Source organism: Bubalus kerabau, chromosome 19, assembly GCF_029407905.1.
Source record: "Bubalus kerabau isolate K-KA32 ecotype Philippines breed swamp buffalo chromosome 19, PCC_UOA_SB_1v2, whole genome shotgun sequence".
NCBI lineage: Eukaryota > Metazoa > Chordata > Mammalia > Artiodactyla > Bovidae > Bubalus > Bubalus kerabau.
The window spans coordinates 24,666,775-24,687,382 of record NC_073642.1 but is presented as its reverse complement, the minus strand read 5'-3'; the positions used below and the strand labels follow the sequence as shown (position 1 = coordinate 24,687,382).

The following is a 20,608-nucleotide window of genomic DNA, read 5'->3' as shown; positions in this document are numbered from 1 at the left end:
TGGGGGGCGGTAGAGGAGGCGGGCACAACGTGACAGGATCAAGCAAGGTGGCCCACCCCCTAGGTGAGCCCCCAGCAAACACTCACACATGTGCACTCACACCCTTTCTCTAGTGGAACTCAGGTCTGACACCGTGACTGATAATCACCGTTGGACCTTCTGTCCGGCCTGAATTGCCAGCTTTCGGCCTGGCCCTTCCTCTTGGACCCTAGTTCCCCATGGAGGTGTATTTTCCTACTTTCATGGAGAAAAGCTCAGTTTCTTACTGAGGTCATCTGCTTCTCTCTCTGTTAGAGTATTCCGAGCTGTGGTATCTTACTGATTCCCTTTCTTTTGGGCCGTTTGCCCTACGGAGGAGGAGCATGGGTGCCTGAGAAAGGTTCCATGCTGTTGTGTGTGACTGTGGGGACACGGGCTCTTGCATGTCGTTTCATAAGCTCACAGTAGCTGGGGACCCAGCGTTCCCAGTGGAGGAGGGAATGACAACCCACTCCAGTATTCTTGGCTCGGAAATCCTTGGATAGAGGAGTCTGGCAGGCTACAGTCCATGGGGCCATAAAGAGTCTGACCGACTGAGTGACTAAGCAGCAGCAGCGGTGTTCCTAGAGAAAGCGTGATAGGCCTTCTCTTCTCTCACTGCAGTGAATGAGAGAACTCGGAGAAATTTTCCACCAGGAAGGGACTGAGGACCAACCACCGTCTTCTCCAGCCACATTGTTGTTCAAGTCACTAAGTCGTGTCCAACTCTTGGCAACCCTGTGGACTGCAGCACGCCAGGCTTCTCTGTCCTTCACTGTCTCCCAGAGTTTGCTCAAACTCATGTCCTTGACTCAGTGATGCCACCCAACCGTCTTATCCTCTGTTGTCCCCTTCTCTTCCAGCCCTCTATCTTTCCCAGCATCAGGGTCTTTTCCAACGAGTTGGCTGTTTGCATCAGGTGGCCAGAATACTGGAGCTTCAGCATCAGTCCTTCCAGTGAATATTCAGGGTTGATTTCCTTTAAGATTGACTGGTTTGATCTCCTTGCTGTCCATGTTAATACTAGCTGTTTCTTGGCTGGAACAGACTGAGATCTTTGCTGTGGCCAGGTGTTAACATGTCTGTGGTGTCCTGTAGACCTCTCACTCAGGAGGAGATTGCTGAGAGGCGAGAGCGTGCAAGACGAAGGCATGCGGAGAAGTTGGCAGCGGCACAGGGCCAGGCACCCATGGAGCCCACCCAAGATGCAGGCGGCCTTGAAGTGAGTCCACAGAGAGAAGAGCCAAAAGGTACAGCTTTTCTCAGTAGTTTCCCCATCCTCAGTGATACGGATGGGGTTTCTGCCAGACTTGGAACACTCATCCTTCTGCTCTTGAGCTTTTAGCTTTGAAGGTAGCTTTCATCAATATACTTCTATCCTTGGTGTTTCCTTGCTCAGTCTCAGCTAACAACAGTGTCTTCCTTGTCCCCTCTCTGTTTCTCAGCAGCTCCTGGATGCAGAGAGCATCTGGGCACTCATGGTCCTTCTGTTTCTGGCAGGTGATGAGCTGGGGGTGGAAAGTGAGACCCCCAAACCCGTGCCCCCGGAAGGAAGCCAGCAGGAGTCTTTTATCGCCTTCGCTCGAGTGTTCAGTGGAGTGGCGCGAAGAGGAAAGAGAATTTTTGTCCTTGGACCCAAATACAGTCCTCTTGAGTTTTTGCAGCAGGTAAGAACAGGAAGTAAACATTCGTATATTGTTTCATGGTTCTGCTTTCTTGTTAGATTAGTGATTACCTTATTGGTAGATGCGTTTGATCTCTAGGGAGGCGCATTTGGGTGAATCTGTATACTTCCACTTGTGTCACTTTGGTACCATTTGATAAACCTGTCTCAAGTAATAGCATTTAGGAAATTAGGCTAGTACAAGAATCAAGTTTTAAACCTTATTTAGTTAATTTATAAGGCTTTTGTAGAAATTCAAGGCTAGAGGAAAGAACTGAGAAGAACAGATGTCCTGGTGGAGCCAGGACGATGCCAGGTGTTCAAGACATAAAGATCCAAAACCCAGGTGGCATGAGCCAAAGGCATGGGCGGTGAGCAGGTGATAGGCAGCGGTTTCTTGGCAGGCAGATCCCAGACATTGATCAGGAGGGTCTGACAGTTGGTGAGCAGCCAGCATCTAAGTATGTCTGGACCAAAGGGGAAAGAAATAAACCACAAGCTAGAGCTGTCTCAGAACATTTTTGGACATACAGAAGGTGCATATGTGGTAATCAAATGATAAAGGTCAGAGGATGAATGCCAGAGGTCCAGGGAGCCAGGCAGCATCAGCGAGAAGCTGTGAGTGGGGCCTTCCAAGATGATCGTGCTCCTCTGGGTGCAGGTAAGCCAGGGGCGCTGCTGTGCTTGGCTGTGATGAGAGGCAGAGGAGGTGGCAGAAGAAAGTCTGTGCCATCAACTTCTCCTGCCTCAAATGCTTATTCCATCAGTGTGAGCAGCAGGTGAATCCTTGGACAGGTCCTTGGACTTGTTGCCATGCCGAGTGGTGACTGAGCAGTTTGTGCTAGTCTGTGACATGTTCAGATTCGCAGGGAGGAGTATAGCAGTTGGTGTGTTTGGAGTTACTTTTTAGGGGAGGGTAAAAGTGTTGTAATAAGGGGTATAAAAATCTACTTGTGATCTTCTTACCATCTTGGTTACCATCTATCCATAAATGTATTAGATATAGTTCTCCATTTATTTAGGTCATTTAAAGTGTTATCATTTTCTCCATAAAAATCTTTAATCACTTTTGTTACTTATTCCTAACTCTCTCATATTTTGTTAGTATTCTGAAAGTTACTGTTTTAAATATATATGTATGTACTTTTTTTTCTACTGCTAATCTATAGACATACAGTTAGTTAACTTTTGTATGTTGGTCTGTGTATGACTCTCTTGCTAAATTGTCTTACTAATTATAATTTTTCTGTCAGTTCAGTCTCTCAGTCGTTTCCGACTCTTTGTGACCCCATGATTCGCAGCACGCCAGGCCTCCCTGTCCATCACCAACTCCCGGAGTTCACCCAGACTCATGTCCATCAAGTCAGTGATGCCATCCAGCCATCTCATCCTCTATTGTCCCCTTCGCCTCCTGCCCCCAATCCCTCCCAGCATCAGAGTCTTTTCCAATGAATCAACTCTTCGCATGAGGTGGCCAAAGTACTGGAGTTTCAGCTTTAGCATCATTCCTTCCAAAGAAATCCCAGGGCTGATCTCCTTCAGAATGGACTGGTTGGATCTCCTTACAGTCCAAGGGACTCTCAAGAGTCTTCTCCAACACCACAGTTCAAAAGTATCAATTCTTTAGCGCTCAGCTTTCTTCACAGTCCAACTTTCACATCCATACATGACCACAGGAAAAACCATAGCCTTGACTAGACGAACCTTTGTTGGCAAAGTAATGTCTCTGTTTTTCAATATGCTATCTAGGTTGGTCATAACTTTTCTTCCAAGGAGTAATTTTTCTGTAGTTTGTTTTAAATGAATGGTCCTACTGTCTGTGGATAATTCTGTTTCTTCCAATTTGATCCTTATATTTTAAATTTCTTCCAGCCTATCTCTAGAGCTCCCCTATAGAGTTGTCAGTGAGTCAGAAGACACGCATGTACATGTAGCCTGTGCCTCAGAGGCCATCATTTTCATGAAGTTTCCAAGTCTGCCCTAACACAGTAGCTTCTCTCTCCTCTTGAGATTTTATGCATTTACTTACCTGTGCTTCCTTTTTTGCCACTCACTCTATGTTTCCAGCAATAATTATCTTTTTGTATGTGATGTCCTGGACATTTTTTCCTCTTCACAGCACCAGCACAGTGCCTTGGGTACCAAAGATAAGTCGGTTCCTTCGTTGGCATGCCTTTGGGGCACTTGCACGTATATGGAAATCGTTGAATAATTCAAGACAATATCTTGAATAATTTGAGACAGAATCTCCATGAGAGTACATGTGATGTAGACAGAGTTCCATGTAGAGCGTCTCTGCTGTGAGAGTGTCGTGTGTCTTCTCGTCAGAGTCTCCGATGTTTCACAGCACACTCTCTCCCACGTTAACAGCCCAGGCTAAAGTAGTGGCTATTTGGCCCTTACATGGCATTTTTATGACATCTAACTACTCCTCAAAGTTATTCATTTTCCTGTGTTACTCAGCACTAGCACCAGCCCTTGTCAAATGCTTAAAGGACATTATAAGATTGTAATTGACATGACAATATGATAATGTTAAAGCTATTTTAAGTGATAATAGTAACAATGAGTATTGAAATAATAGCACAGTGGTTCTGGTGTCCAGCGGTGTCTGACACAGTTCATATAAATACTGGCGAAGGGTATGAGGATTTTTGTGTGTTAATATCGTGCTACCAGGGCATCCCTGGTGGCTGAGATGGTAAAGCGTCTGCCTGCGGTGCGGGAGACCTGGGTTCGATCCCTAGGTTGAGAAGACCCCTGGAGAAGGAAATGGCAACCCACTCCAGTACTCTTGCCTGGAAAATTCCATGAACTGAGGAGCCTGGTAGGCTACAGTCCTTGGGGTCGCAAAGAGTCGGACACGACTGAGCAACTTCACTTTCACTTTTACCAGGTCACAGCAGAATTTATATTAGCCATAAAGTTTATGATTATGTGTAATTCTTGACAGGCTTTATGTATATGAGAAGTCTCTCTAGTTCAGAATTTACTCATAAACTGAGACTTATTTTTATATCACACCATTTCAGATCTGAATGTTTCGGGTTTACATGAAGCACTGTGACTGCACTGTATCTTACTTATGAATCAAAGTAACTTTGCAGGTATTAACCCAAACCTGTTTTCCTTTGACATCTCCTAACTTAGCTTCTGTCTTTTTTCTTTTTTGCCCAGGTGCCATTAGGCTTCTCAGCTCCATTAGAGGACCTTCCCCCGGTCCCCCACATGGCGTGCTGCACGCTGGAAAACCTGTACCTCCTGATGGGAAGGGAACTGGAAGGCCTCGAGGAGGTGCCTCCAGGAAACGTGCTAGGTAGGGTGGTGCTGCGTGTCACACCTCTGCTCCGCTCCGAGACGTGGCCTGATGTGTCACCCGAACCACGTGAGGTCTCTGAGGGAATGACTTGGATCTCATTCTTGTTTTTGTTTATTTAGTTATTTTGGGTCGTGTCCTTTGGTTTTAACTTAGTGCATTTCAGTAATTAGTGTGTACAGTAGTGCTGTGCTGTGCTTAGTCACTCAGTCATGTCCGACTCTTTGTGACCTCTTGGACTGGAGCCCACCACGCTCCTCTATCCATGGGGATTCTCTAGGCAAGAGTACTGGAGTGGGTTGCCATACCCTCCTCCAGGGGTTCCTCCCAACCCAGGGATCGAACCCAGGTCTCCCGCATTGCAGGAAGATTCTTTACTGTCTAAGCCAGCAGGGAAGCCCAAGAATACTGGACTATGCAGCCTGTCCCTTCTCCAGGGCATCTTCCCGACTCAGGAATTGAACTGGGGTCTCCTGCATTGCAGGCAGATTTTTTTACCAGCTGAGCTACCAGGGAAGCCCATGTACAGCAGTAACTTGCTGTAAATTATGGTAGGAAATAAAAAGCAACTGCTTAAGAAATCTGTGAATAAGCTGAGGTTCCATTCATTTGGGATGAGAAAGAATTTCTGCTCACAGTAAAGTCAGTTCAGATGAATAAGACACTTCTGGTTCTAAAGTATCAGAAACTATTCTGATACAAGGGTCTGTCTGCTTCCAGGCTTTTTTAATCCATTGAATGTTGTTTTATATTTTAAATCCATAAATACTGTTCCTCGTCTCCATAACGTTCATTACTTCTTTGCAGAGTTCACTTTTAAAGGTCTTCAGTGCAGCCTTGAAGACTCAGATGAAGGAATTTTCCTTGGATCATCATAGGCACTCTGAGTGTGAAATGGAATGCTGGGTCCCGTTCTGAACCCTTGGAGTCCTTGTCAGGTGTAGAGCTATTTATGGGGGGACTCCTTGGGCTCCAGCTCCTTTTTATGTTTTAGAGAAATGGTCTAGACTGCTGGTCTGGAGCTGCTGGATTTTGTCCACTTTAGTCCAAGAAATTTGCGTTTTGATGCTCCCTTGCAGAAATACGTAATTAAAAATTTTTTCAATAATTTTTTTGGGGCATGAATTTCTAGCCTCTCCTCAGTGTTACCCATTCTTTTCACCCTCTTTGGAAAATGCTGTTGAACCCTAACAATTTACATGACTTATGAGCTTCCATAACCAGCAAAACATTTTTTATCAGGAAGGACATGGGAAGATGAATAGAAAGCACTCTGTTTTTGTTTATAAACCTTCCTTGTGATTCCTGTATTCCTCACACTCAATTAATTTTGTTTCTTAAATGGAAGGTGAGGTGGAAGATCTCTAACACAACGTTCAAGTGAAGAGAGAAGTACTGAAGAAGAATTCAGAGTGTGGTTTCTGTCGTATCCCATCCAGTTAAGGGTCGTTGTTTGTGCTCTCTCCCCAGCAGAGGTCAGGAACATGACGTGCAGTCGTTCTGGTTGCCTTCTGTCTATTTCTAGATTGCCGTGTGCTGCTCAGCCCTGAGGCCAGCTGTGTTATGAGCAGGGAGACCATCTCTCTCTCATCGGCCTCCTAAGGCAGCCGTAACCCTGCTATCTGCAGGAGACCGGCCACAGATTAAAGCATTCTTCATCTTGGGGAAGAGAGAAATACCTCATTCTCTTTTACTGATCTTTTGAAGTTATTTGGAAGCAGTGGTAGGAGCTAGGGTGTTGGTAAAGGTGCCTGTTGGTTAAACATTTGTTTACCAAATTAAGTTGTTAAAAAAATAAGATGGACACACAACTTTGGGACAAAATGAATTAAACAGAAAAGTGAGATATATTTTGTAGAAGCATTAGGATTGTGTTTAACTGCCAGTGATCAAAAAACCAACTGCACAGTCTTCAGTTTCCCTCAGTGGGAAGATTAGGGTAGAGGATAGACAGCTGAGGACTGGTGCGGTGGCTGTCTTATGTCATCAGGGAGCAGGTTCCCTCTCTTCACCTGTTCACAGTCCTTAGCATGGGGCTTTGTCCCCATGGGACCAAGATGGCATCTGCATTGACATTCCTGGCTGGAAGAGGGCACACGGGCCAAAGGCCTTCTCACAGCACTGATGTTTCATTTATTTTTGTGGTCATTAGGTTATTTATTTTGGATGATTTGGTTGATGTTACTTTAAAACCCTTTGGCAGTGACCGCCCCATATATGGTCTATTAGACAGATATCTAAAATATCTCTTACTAAGAAGTGCTCATAAACAGAGGCTTTATACATCTCTTCTAAATATCAGTTGTCATGTGTGTTCTGATTATTCCATTATGCCAGCTTTCACCTCTCTCAGTAGGGAATTAGAAACTAAGATATGTTTGGGATGAAAAGGTCTGGTTTGCTCTGTGGAATGATGAGGAAGTTCAGTGGTTTGGATATGGGAATTGTGGGCAGGTGTGAAGCAGAGCTGGTATTCAGCCAGCACACACTGGTGCCAGTCTTAATGTGTGGAAACACCACAATCTGAGGTTGGAATAAGCAGGCACTGCTCCCCAACCCCCACTGCCTGGCACCTTTTTTCCCCCTGGACTTCCCCATAATCCAGGGCTAAAGGGTTAAGTCTGGCACACCTGGGGTCCCTGTTGAGCAAGCACTGGTGTTTTTATTTGGGAAGAAATGCCCTGTTAACGACCAGTGTATTATATATCCTCTCTTTGTGATTTTTGTCATGTGGTCACCCCTAGCTGCAGTGAAAGCCAAAGGTTGAGTCTCTTATAGTCTCTACAAGTAAGGCAGGGGATATGGGATGGTGAATGGTTTTTGAAGAGCCTGTCCACACTCTCAACCACATTTCCTCCACATTTGCCTGGTGTTGCCTGAAGCCCCTTCATTACAGTTCTGTTTCTTTACATTAGGGAGGAAGATAGTCTGCCAGAGTGATTATAAATGTAACATTGAAGGGATTGGAACCCAGCCAGCCACTTCAGCTTACCTTCTAAATTGAAGCATACCGAAATTGTTTTCTCTCTATTAACCTAGATCTGTTCGAGCCCTGTGCTTGACTGTAAAGCATGAGTATACCAAAATTCTGCTCCTAGTTCTGCCACTAACTAGCATATGGCCTCAGGCCAATTGTATAACCTTTCTGGTCCCCAGCTTTCCAAAATAATTTGGACTAGAGTAATTTTTACTAACAATCTTATTGTAAAAATAGAACAGCTACTTTGATTGTTTTTTCTAAAACTGTTATGGACTTTCAGAGCTGCTTCTATTATGTTTATCATATATCCTAAGTTTTAAGGATAGAACATTAAACAGCATTGTATGGATGCATTTTATTACTGTAGCTATAAAATATAAACAAAATTTCATGGACATCATGTTTGTAAGATACATACAAACTAATGTAAAAATAAAATACAAACAAAATTCAAGTTTATAATTGCCATTATGGCAGTTGACATTGTCATATTATGGCAGGTTGACATTTCAGTGAGGATAGAGTGAGATAAAAATGCTTAGTACTTTTGTCATAAAAATTGTCCCTGGATTATGTCAATATACCACTGATTGAAAAAAAGTCCTAGGCTAGATCATCTCTAAGGTCCCCCCTAGCTTTAACTTTTCAGGCTTGTGTTTTTTAAAGAAAAACCTTATGTCAGTTATTAGGACATTTCTCTTCCTAGTATTCCTTAGAGGAACAGTAAATTTTTGATATAGTTACTAGGTTGGGTTGAGAACCCATTTCAGTGGCTCCATCGGAACATCTTGAACTAGTTACCAGTTTGTAAGGCAAATTTCACTTGTTCATTGATTTAAAAACTGGAGCATATGTAGCAGTAGCAGCAGTTTCATAAGCCAGGTGTTGAATACAACCTTTCGGAGTGAGGAGTAAGTTTAAGGCAGGACAGGAGTGTGTTAAGAGGTGAGAGAGAAATCAGCACAAGAGAAAGCTGATTGCCAGCAAGGGTGATAAATGCTGGGGTTTCGCTGTGGTTTCTAGAGTGAGCTGACTGAGACCAGGCATGCCAGCATCGTTGTTTACTGAAGAGTTTTCCTGTCATAGGGGATGAGCAGGGAGGGGAGGGGGAGAGTGGGATGGGGTGGGGTGTGGATGAAAAGAATAAACTGAATGGCTGAACGTGGTTGAATTAGTCTACACGTTCTACTTATCTGTTACTGCAAAACAAACCACCCAAAGCCCTAGCGCCTTAAAACAAAGGCAGTCTTAAATTTTTCATGAATCTGCGATTCAGGCAGGTTTGGTGGGACAGCTTGTTTCCATGCCACACGGTGTCGGTTGAAGTGCTCAAAGCCTGGGCGCTGGAATCCTGTGAAGGTGCTTTTCACTCCCGTGTCTGCTGACTGATGCTATCTGTTGGCTGGGACCGTGTGTGGATGTGGCACTAGGGCTGGAACGTGTGATCTTTGCACGTGGCTACTTGGCTTCCTTGCAGCACATTGATAGGGTTCTGCAGCTGAGCATCCCAGGAGGAAACTGCATCAGCCTCTGAGGCCTAGCCCGTAACTCCTTCAGTCTCATTTTTGCCACATTTTCTTCATTAAGTGGTCAGGAGTCACTAAGCCTAGCCCAGACTCCCAGGGAGGGAACTAGCTCCACCTTCAATGGGAGCTACATCAGAGAACTCGAGGACATGTTTTAAGATGACCACACCATGGATCAAAGGTGATTTCTTCTTTCTTTTTATATTGTAGCGGGCCTGTGGCTGGACACATACTACAAATTGAGACAGCAATGTTTATAGTGATCAGGCATGCCTGTTAACTTCATCTTTTTTATTCTTGTTAACTTAGAGAAAAAGATGCAGTTCTTATTTTAATAAGAAAATCATAGAGTGGTATGACTGATACCCATATGCTTTTCATCCAAAATGATACCGAGTCAGATTTATCAGCTGCAGATGAAAATTTTGTTGGGAAGGAAATGAAAACATTATATGGCATTCTTGAGCAAGTCAGTGTATAGAGTCAAAGTCTAAAGTAAAGTTCTTTTACTGGCACTTGAAAAATGCAGATTTCACATTTGTACTCAGCTATAACTCACTTGGAATACTTACATCGTCTGATAAGTGTGGTTAGATTTTATGGTCTGGAAATAGTCAATTGAAAGTTGAAAATCATTTAACTCCAACCTGATGTTTGAAAAGTTGGTAGAGATGGGACCGCAGAGACCTTACCAGGTTGAACACACAATAGTCTTTTGTTCAGTTCTCTGCTGAGAGTATCTCTAAAAATAAATGTTTGCTCCAGGCTCCTATTTAAATGTGAGGGGAAATTGAATTAGGATTCCAAATCTTTAGCTTTCTCTCATACACTTTTAGATCTCTTCCATATGGTTAACTCTTTAACATTTCAGGGGCATATTCCAAGAGGAAACATGATAGTTCTCTTTTTTCAACATAAAGAAAATAAGTATCAATTAGCCTTTTTCTGAAATAGTTTTAGTTTTGCCGTGGTTGTTTGCTGGGTTGGTAGGAAGTCAGTGTGCATTGAATGGAGAGAGAGTATTTGTGTGTATCCTTACTCATGTGGGCTGACTGAAGAGTCAGAAACCTTTGAAGAATTTTACTAGCAGATTTGATTTGATTGTTTCAAGGGAAAGCTCAACATTTTGTGACTCTTAAGCCTTTGTAGTACTTTTGTAATACTTTAAATTCACTTACTAGTGGATTTCTTTTAAATATACTTATTATCAGCATTTCCACTTGGAAAGAATAACCAGGAGCCTTACTATTCATTTCTTAGTATTAATAGTTTCAACTGATTTTTAATAACTTTTGTTTTATAGATGATAATTTATTCTCCGATTTTGTAATAGTTGTCTTATTTCTTTTTATTTTTATATTGTCTGTAAAGGTATGATAAATAATAATAGTTATAGCTGCTCATCTGTCTTGTTCCTCCTGACTTGAATGGAAATATTCCTAGTATGTTAGTTACAGGTTTGCTGATGCCCAAAGATTTGTATTTTTTAATCATGCTAGGAAAGTTCTGAGATTTTTGAAAATCAGGAATAAATACTTAAATCTTACTGATGCATTCTCAGCATCTGAAGACAGGGTTATAGAGCTTTTCTCCTTGCTGTAATTGATGTCATGAATTATATTTAGTTATTTCCTGATTATTAAGATGTCCTTGTGTTTCTGGAAGAAAATAATACTTAAGCATTGCATATTTTCTTCGTACACTGTTATAGTCGATTTTCCAGTATTTCATCCAGACTTTTCTTGTATGATTAATAAAATTGCCATTATTTTCTTTGTGTCATGGTGATCCAAAATGGGAAAGTTCCATCTATTCTACCCTCTAGAACTATACTGTTCAGTTGTTAGCCGTTTGCCATATGCCATTAAAGATTAGAATCAGATAACATTAAAAAAACTTACTTCATCAGATGCACCAGTCACATTTCAAGAACTCAGTAACCACATGTTACTAATGGCTACCATTTTGGACAGTGTCATTCTGGAGAAATTTCTATAGAATGTGATAATCATTTTTAAAAGTTTTCAGCATAATGTGGGTCACAATAGAGATCTATTTGAGAAGTGCAGAGAAGCCAAGTAAGAATTCTTTCTTACATAGGGATAGCCACCAGTCTTTTTTAAAATCTCTACATGTGTATACTTAGGTTTTAAATTGTGATGAAAATGTAGTTACACAAAATTCACCTTCTTGATGATTTTTAAATGTAAATTGGTAATTTGTTGTTGTTGTTGTGCTGCACAGAGTGAAGGATCTTAGTTTCCTCGTAAGGGATCGAATCTGTGCCGCTGCAGTGGAAATGCACATTCTTAACCACGGGACCACAAGGGAAATCCCTGTAGTATATTTTTAATACAAAAAAAATCATACTTTCTGTATAGTTTTATAGCCTGTTTATTTTTCTCTTTGAGATAATCTCTTCTCAGAACATTTATAGCTTTTTCCCTTTCGTTTCAGTGCATTTTCTGTAACTCTTAGAACAGTGTTGAAGAGTAGTGTAAGAGTAGTATCTTATTTCTTTTAAGGTAGAGGAATTCTTGTAAACATTTTAGTGTTTCCGTGAGATTGGATTTGGTTAGTCTATATGATGAAAATAAAGTATCTTCTTGTTTCTGCTTACTAGATTAATTTTTTAAATGTGGGTTGATGTTGAGATTTATCAAGCGGTGTTTTCCACATCATTCAGGTGATATTTCTCTCTTTTGATCCACTTATATTGTGAATTACTTTAACATGTTTTCTAATATCAAACCAGCTTTATATTCCTGGGATAAACTATTTGATGAGTATATTTCAATATGTTAATAGAACAGTGAATTCAGTTTTTTGGTAGTTTTTTCTGTAAAATGTTTATAGTATTTGTAAGTTTGCCCAATCTATAGTTTTTTGAATATTTTATATTTGTATAGTTTAAATATCAGCTTTATACTAAGCTATATGCAGGAATAACAGATTAGGGGATATTTTCATTGTTTCTTGTTTTGCAGAACAGTTTTATCAACACAAGAATTTCTTGGCCCTTAAATTTGATTAAACCTCATGAAAGCAGCTTATACCTGCTTCGGCACAGATTCAGTCCCTCACCAGGAAACTAAGATCCTGCATTCTGTGCAGCACAGCAAAAAAAAAAAAATTACCAGTTTACATTTAAAAGAAATTTATACCTGGTTGGTTGTCAGGTTGTGATTTGATAATGTTATCAATTGTTACTGTCTCTCTCTTTTTTATTTAGAAGAGTTGGTTCATCTTTTTTTCCTTTTTTTTCCCCCAAGTGAAAGTATGCATAGCCTGAATCTTACTGATCACTTTGGCTGGATTTCTTTAGTTTTATATGCAGCATTTTTTATTATTACGTTTTTACATGTCCTCTAATTCAGCACTTGTCAACCCGTGTACTGCAGTTGCATTTAACAAGTGTGCCAAGCTGTTGCTCCTTTTAGCCCCGAGGCAGCTGAGCAGGTTATGGGATGGCTGGAGCCCTCTTGTCTGTTACCTCGGATAGAATTGTTACCATATGGTTTAGTAAAATGCTCATTTTCACATGTGTCTGTCGAATCCACGTTTTTACTCACTGGAGTAACTGGCTAAAACTGCATAACATCTTTTGAATAGGTTGATGAATACAACTTCATAACCTAAAAATTGACTTGTTAATTAGCCTGCTGCCACTCTAGACATTATATGAGAACAAATGGGTATGTGAAGGGTATCCGTCTCCAAATACTATATTTCTCTTTTACATGGCAGTTATAGAGACTAGCTTGTCAGAGGAAATAAAGGAACAGATAATTGAAATGATTTTTGCTGAAGTTTTTCAGTGAAGAAAGGCAAGCTGTGGGTTAATAGTCTGAAGGAGTGGTTGGGTGAAAGCCAAGGGGGAGAAAGAGAGAGTGTATGTGTGAGAGAGAGAGAGAGAGAGAGAGAGAGAGAGATAGTTCGATGATAGTTGTTTTTCAGAGTGAAAAAGAGGCCGTGAAAGGAGAAAGATGAAGGATGCAGTGACATGCTCCAGTGGTGAGTGGTATGTAGAGTATAACCTCTCCAACTCAACAGTGTGAAAGACCTGGTTGACTGTAAGAGGAAGGAAGACTTGGAAAATTTCAAAGCATGTGGTAACTTATGGAGAAACCACAGTGAACTTTTGCTAGCTGTTAGATCATAGGATTGTACCCTCTCCGGTATTCTTGCCTGGAGAATCCCATGGACAGAGGAGTCTGGCAGGCTACAGTCCATGGGGTCGCAAAGAGTCGGACACGACTGAGTGAGTGACTGAGCAACCACAACATAGGATTATACCTTGACTAGATGGGACTGCTAGGTGGTTTGTGCAGAAGTGGAGATGGGATGTTTAGTGAGGATTGCTCAGACGCAGCAATAAAAGTTTGCCCTGAGTCTAGTACCCGTCAGGGAGGGACTGTAGACTATTCTTAGACATTTTGGAGCTGTCCCAGGTGTAAACCTGGAGGAAGTACCACTGAGACCTAGTTGGCAGGGACGGGGCGAGCTCACCTATCACTGAGCCACCTCGACAGACTCAGCTTATCAGCTTGTTGCGGTTTCCTCATTTCTATTTGATTTTGGCCCTACCTGCCAAGCCTGTTTCAGATACAGTAATTGAAAAAGTGAACAGTTGTATTTAGAACTTACACATAATAGTCAATGTACTGCAGGTCATAGTCCACTTCAGATGATACTGGAAACATACTTGTGAGCTGAATCTGCATAATCTTCATGCCAACCCTGGGGAGGCCAGGGAAGTCAGAGCCTGGAAGTTAGCTAAGCCCCTAAGATACGAACAAATCAAATGTCAGATATAGGAAGTAGGAAAGAGTAGGTGGTAATGGATGAAGCAAAGGTCAAGTTTAAAAAACTGACGGTGAGGCACTGGACCTCTTAGTGTTTTTAATGCCTGCCAGAATGGGGAAATAATTTGACTTCTGTAAATGGCTTATGCAGTTTAGGAAGATATCTGTGATGAGTCACACAGTAGTCTGGTTGACAAGGCCAAATTCAGTTTTGTCCAGCTGACAGCTGACTGTCAGATACACTCATATACCCCTGAATTGATACTCTCCATTGGAGTACCACTTGGCATATGTATCAAGAGTTTTAAAGATAATTACACCTTGGAAAATCATCATATCCTTTGACCCAAAAGTGCTACCTTTATGAATTGATTCAGAGGGAAATTATTAATATTGTGCACAAAGATTTGGCTATGAAGATATTATAGTCTTAGGAGAGAGGGTAAATGGTTCAATAGAATTTTTAAAAATTTTTCCAAAAAGGAAGTATTTGTAAAGACTCTTGAAATGGTTTGAAGTGATTTTGAGTGATAACAATCACTGTGAATTTTGAGTGGTGGCAGTAATTATAAAGGCTCAACATCTCTTGATTTTTTCAGAAAAAACAAACTGTGGTTGAGAGGAAGGTGTGATGTTTGAGGGAGAAATATGTTTCTAGTATGACCAAACTGTGGCAGATTCATTAGATGTGAATGTAATCAAGGAAATGCATATATTTTTCAATCATGATAGCTGTTCAAATGGTGAGATTCTTAAAATCTGGCAGTGTCCTATGTTGTAAGGATGAGGCTTGGAAACTTTTATAACCTTTTAATGTAATTTGTACATTGGTACAACCACTTTGAAGAACAGGTAACAGCAAGACACCTGTTTTATTTTTCTTTTTACCTTTTTTATACCTAAAACATCATCTAATTTGATTTTTTTTAAAGATCAGAAGAGACGACAGTGTTAATGTCTTTCTTTGATACCATTGGTGCAATTTTATAGAACTTATGCTATTGAGTGGAGAAATAGGAAGTATAGAAATAGGATCCTCTGGGTTAAAATTCCAGCTGAGCAACTTTTCAGCTTTGTAGCCTTGGGCAAGGTGCTTAACCCCTCTGATCCTTCATTTCATCTTGCGGATGAAGATAATGGATAGCAGTAGGAGGATGCCCTTTATTTTGTTACAAAAAAATATCAAAAGGCAAAATGTTAATTAAGTAACATGGTTATTTACCATTGATTTCCATGGGAAACATTATCATTAGCTAATTGACTGCCAATAGTCACACATATTAAGAAAATAAATCATAAGTGAAGCATATAATTATGAAGATTAAAGAACACTTTTCTAATTTAGCATGTTGCTTATTTATTAATAAATGCAGCTCTTGATCTAATTGAAAAAATTCAGGCTTGCCACCATAAACATTCTGTTGTTCTTATGAAGGCTGTTTGAAAAAATCCTCCAAAAAAATGTGTGTAGAAAAGAAATCAGATGCTTTGGCTTCTGTGGTGGTTTAAGTCACTCATTCATGTCTGACTCTGCAACCCCATAAACTGTAGCCCGCCAGGCTCCTCTGTTCATGGGATTTTCCAGGGAAGAATACTAGAGTCGGTTGCCATTTCCTTCTCCAGGGGATCTTCCCAACCTAGGGATCGATCCCTGGCCTCCTGCATTGCAGGCAGATTCTTTACTGACTGAGCCACCAGGGAAGTTTTGGTTCCTACTGAAACTATTTCTCTGACTCTCCCTCTCATCCTTCATTATTCAGAGCTAACAGAGAATCAGAACTTTCAGTAACTTCCTCAAGAGAGAGCTTGAAGTAGAGATGGCAGAGGGAATTAGTTTCCCGGAGAAGCAAGGCAGAAAGGGTGAATCCTTGAAACTTCAGAATTGCCACCATTGATGTCAAGAACACCGTTGCGTTTGGGTCAGAGCCTGACTCCAGAAGTGGTGTTTTAGAGGAGGAGGAGTGGCTGAGGCAGAGGCGCTGGTTTGCAAGTTGGGGGAGGTAGAGAAGTTCTCCTGAGAAGCACGTGTGCCAGCTTGAACACAGAGTGAAGTGGTATCATCCCATATTCTTCCCTGAAAGGCCACGTTATGTGCCTCAACAAAGCCATGAGCTGTTTGGGGTAGATTCAGAGTTCACGTTTAATTTTTTTCTTTCCCCCACAAGAAGGAAGGTGTTTGTGTTTGTGTGTACACACTCAGTCATGTCCAACTCTTTTATGGGCCCATGGACTATAACCCGCCAGGCTCCTCTGTCCATGAGATTTCCTAGCAAGAATGCTGAACCAAATTGCCATTCGCTTCTCCAGGGTATCTTCCCGACCCAGAGATTGAACCCACATCTCCTGCATTGGCAGGTGGATTCTTTACCTCTGAGCCACTTGAGGAACCCTTTTCAAGAAGGTATTAACTATAAATTGGGTATATATTCTTCTGAAATGTTATTCTGAAAATAATAGTGATTACTAAATATAAAGCATTTCACAAAAAAGCAGAATAGTTTGTTTTCTTAAAAGGAAATATATTAATTTTCTTAAACTGTCATTTGTAAGGTACATCCTTAGCTGGATCTCTAGAATAGTATTAAGAGCAGTAGGGGCTGAAAGCAGCTATGTTCTGCCCTTGAATAAAATATATTGTGATCTTTTCAAAAGTACTTGTCCTTTTTCCAGTTCTATAGCATGGGAAGGAAAGTCAGTTCACCTTTTCCTAGGGAAGTAAGCCCTTTTCTCCATCACTGGTGGACACTTAGCTTATACTATCCTAATACCTCACACAAGCTCTAATTTGGGCATAAGGCACTGACTGCAGATACCTTACGGACTGGGCCTCATAAGTCTCTGCACTGCATTCAGTGAATATTGGTTGGATGACTCAATTGATCAGATAGGAAGACCACTGAGCTTAGTTGAAAGAACACATGAGCAGCCAGAGCTACTTAGTGTTGATCATTTATTTCTCCAGAGTTTAAAATGTTCTCAAATACAAAAGAAAGAGTGTGGAAAACTTTCCTTTAGAAGTGAACACATTTGCTTTTCATCATAAATACTCTGTGATTTCATAGATGAGAGCAGACTCCTTGCTTGGTCTGAGTGTTTCTCATTTAAAAGTGTATCAGGAGAGTGATGTTTTAATGTGATAAGGCGGTCTGGGGCCCCAGCGCCGGGTGTTATCACTGGAGATTCTTCCTTTGGCTCATGTAGACACTGAAACAAACTGCTTCTTCCTCCATTCCGTGTATCCCAGGTGTTCTGGGAGATTCACAGGGTAAATTCTGGGCTACAAGAGGCTTTTTGGTGTTGGAGAAGCAGAGATAGCTGAGTCTTTTTTGGTTTTCTGTGTGCCTTGGTCCAGGCAAGAGAAGAACATTGTCCTAGGCTTTGTAAAGGCCAGAATTGCCCCCCTCCCAGGAGCCATTTGAGGCCCCTTTCCAGCGCCCTAAGAGAGTTCCCTAGATAAGGCAGAACTCAGGCCCCATAGCTGAGAACTGGTTTGTCCCCACTTGCTGCATCATCTTCTCAGATGTGTGGTGTTTAGGGACCACACGTGGTACTTTTCCTCTCTTCTTTTTGTTTAATTCTCTTATCCTGTATCACATACTTTGGCAGTTGTACTCTTTCTTACGTTGTTCTTGGACTGTTTGATGTCACATAGCCCCTGTGCCCACCTAAGCTCTGGCATGGACCAGATTACCCACTGGCCAAATGCTCCAGCTTTTTTTTTTTCCCCCAGCAGCACAGCTGTTCTGCCCTCAGTTTCTCAAATAAACCTTACCCCCAAACCCAAGTTTCACTACCACTTCTGTCACTGTTAAATTTCTACAAATACTGTGCTTGTCTGATTCCAGGCTCTTGTTTTCTATCCTCAGTCTGTATTGTTTGGTTTTGATGGTTTTAGTCAATTCTTTCTTAATCTGGTTTTATCAATTTTTGTTTTAATACTTTTTTTTTCCCTGGCTCTTTTTGAACATTTATTTTTCCATATGAACTTGAAATCATTTTATTTCATCCCAGCAAATTAAATATCTGTATTGAGACATTTGATTTATTTACAGAAGTAAATTGTGATCACCTGCTTTTACTGTAAAGCTCAGTAAATATTGAAAAAACTAGGCGAATTACTGTCCTAGGGGTAATTACTGTAGGTGTTTAGAATATGCAGTATAATGTGTATTTTCCCAAACTTCTGTCCATGCATAAGTTTTTTTCCTACATACATATGTCTTATAGTAAGAAATAATTTTATATGTGTGAATTGATACATTTGGGAAAAGATGACATCCTTAACATGTTAAGCCATTTCTAGTGATGGGGAGTTTAGGAACGGGCTGTGACTTAAACCCAGCTCTGTGTTGTTCTGGCCTCCTAACTTAATTATGATTGAATCATTTTAAACCGTTAAATTGTACCAGTACCAGTCTGTTTGAGGAGAAGTTCTTCCTATTTTCAAATAAGTGCCTCTGTTGTGGGCCCCGGGTCTGGCTGTCTCAAACTGAGTCCACTGGCCAGCATCCAGAATGGCTGATTCTGCCCCAGCCAGGGTCTTGCCTGGAATGAAGATGCCTGCCCAGGGCTTTCTTACTGTAGGTATTTATGAGGCCCAGAATCTCTTAGTTTCAACTGTGGAGAGACCAGTTGCTCCCTGAGTGGCATATATTAATTCTAGGATGCCTGGGTGACCTTTAATTTAGCTCCATTTTTCACACTTTTCTGGCATTTGGATGAAACCTTTTCCTGAGTTGACATAGCCTTTCCCAAATGTTTGCCTTTCGACATTTCACTTGAGATTTGGAAGTTTAGGGATTCAGGGAAGAGAGGATGGGCTATTAGTATCTCTGATAAGCCTTCTTTCTCAGGAACCCAAGTCTCTTAAAAGAAAAAAAAATAAGATGGAGTTGTTTTTTTAAAAAAAACATGTAGTGAACTGTCATTTGCTCTGAAAAGACAAATCTTTTTTTTCTTAATTTTATAGGCTTGTCATTCTCTCACATACATGGATTTCATACACACTATATTTTGGTTCTATTAACATACTATCCAGTAGGTTAGATTTCTCATGCTGAGTGCTTACATTTAATCTTCCAAATTATTTCTAGGCCCTTCCCAGCTTTGATCCCAAACTAGCCAATAAGGTAGCCTCTTACATGAGAAAAGGCACTCAGTAATGCCAGCTGAGACTTCTGGCAAGTTGACCACTTTTGTGGGAACTTCCAGACCTGAAGGCACATCCATAAAATAACCTTGGGTCAGATGATCTCTTATGATAAGCCTTTCCTTCTCTCTTACTGGTTTTCCAGGAACTTCCAAATTGCCCCTAAATTGAGCTTTCCTACCTCTTTTAGTTGCTTTGCTGTTCTCAGTACCCTCTCTGCCCCCACTCCCACCCCCATCTGTGGATTTCTCTGGATGACATTCAGAAAACCAGAGTTCCAGAGGCCACTTGACAGATAGGAACTCCCTCCCTCTAAACATCTTCTCTAACTACCAGGAGCTTTCAAAAAGCAGTTCTCATCCTGATTGTATATACAAGGATTGTATATATAAGGCACATGGCTGTGCCTTAATCGAGGTGCAGAATGGTTTTCTTGGACTTGAACCAACTCAGCAGCGTTGCCAGTTTCACTGAAAGCGCAGGGGAACATCATCCTTTATACCAGCCTAGATTTCTGGGCAGGGGCAAAGTGGGCTAAGTCTGCTCTCTGAAGCCATCCTAGGATGGTGGAAGGCCATGTGATCAGCTATCTGGTTATTCCTCTTCCAGCAAGGGTGGCGCTTCACCTAGGTGACCACCAGGGGGCAGCCTTTCCCACGGATTTTCACCGTATCAGCGAACAGAAGAACAAAGACGGGTTTCTGTGTGTTGAGCGTTTGAGTGAGCCTGTGCACCACACCAGATCCCTCATGTAAAATCTGTAGCCTCTACGTCTGTATAAACAGTATGAAGCAGTCAGGTGAAGGGCATCTGAGTGCTGAGTAGGTTCTGTGCTTTGCTGGACTGAGTTTGTCAGTACAAATAGGATTCTATGCAGGTGCTGTGAACTGCCCCCTCTTGCCCAGGTCAGAGTCTTATAGACATGAAGGCAGGCATTTTTTTTTTTATCATCAGAGGTTGAGATGTCTGAATCATTAAGATAAGGAAATTGAACTCAGTTTAGCTCCTTGTGTGAACCCGAAGATTGATTTCCAAGCAGTCATTTAAATTTATTTTGGCCCTTTCTTTCTCCTGCTACTCCCCACTCTCTTCCAAATACTAAAGGGATTGTTTCGGTTGCATTTTTTTTTTTTCCCCTTCGGTCTCCTCTT

The 20,608-nt window shown here is 41.4% G+C and overlaps 1 protein-coding gene across 4 annotated transcripts in view; it reads left to right on the top strand.

Moving 5' to 3' along the window:
- The window catches only part of EFL1 (elongation factor like GTPase 1), a 112,025-nt gene that overhangs the window by 33,633 nt on the left and 57,784 nt on the right, over positions 1-20,608 (top strand). For all 4 annotated transcript variants that reach the window (XM_055555935.1, XM_055555936.1, XM_055555937.1 and 1 more), the window contains exons 13-15: positions 1,117-1,268; positions 1,519-1,685; positions 4,859-4,997. In XM_055555935.1, coding sequence (XP_055411910.1) covers positions 1,117-1,268; positions 1,519-1,685; positions 4,859-4,997 — 458 coding nt within the window. The remainder of the gene's footprint in view (positions 1-1,116; positions 1,269-1,518; positions 1,686-4,858; positions 4,998-20,608) is intronic.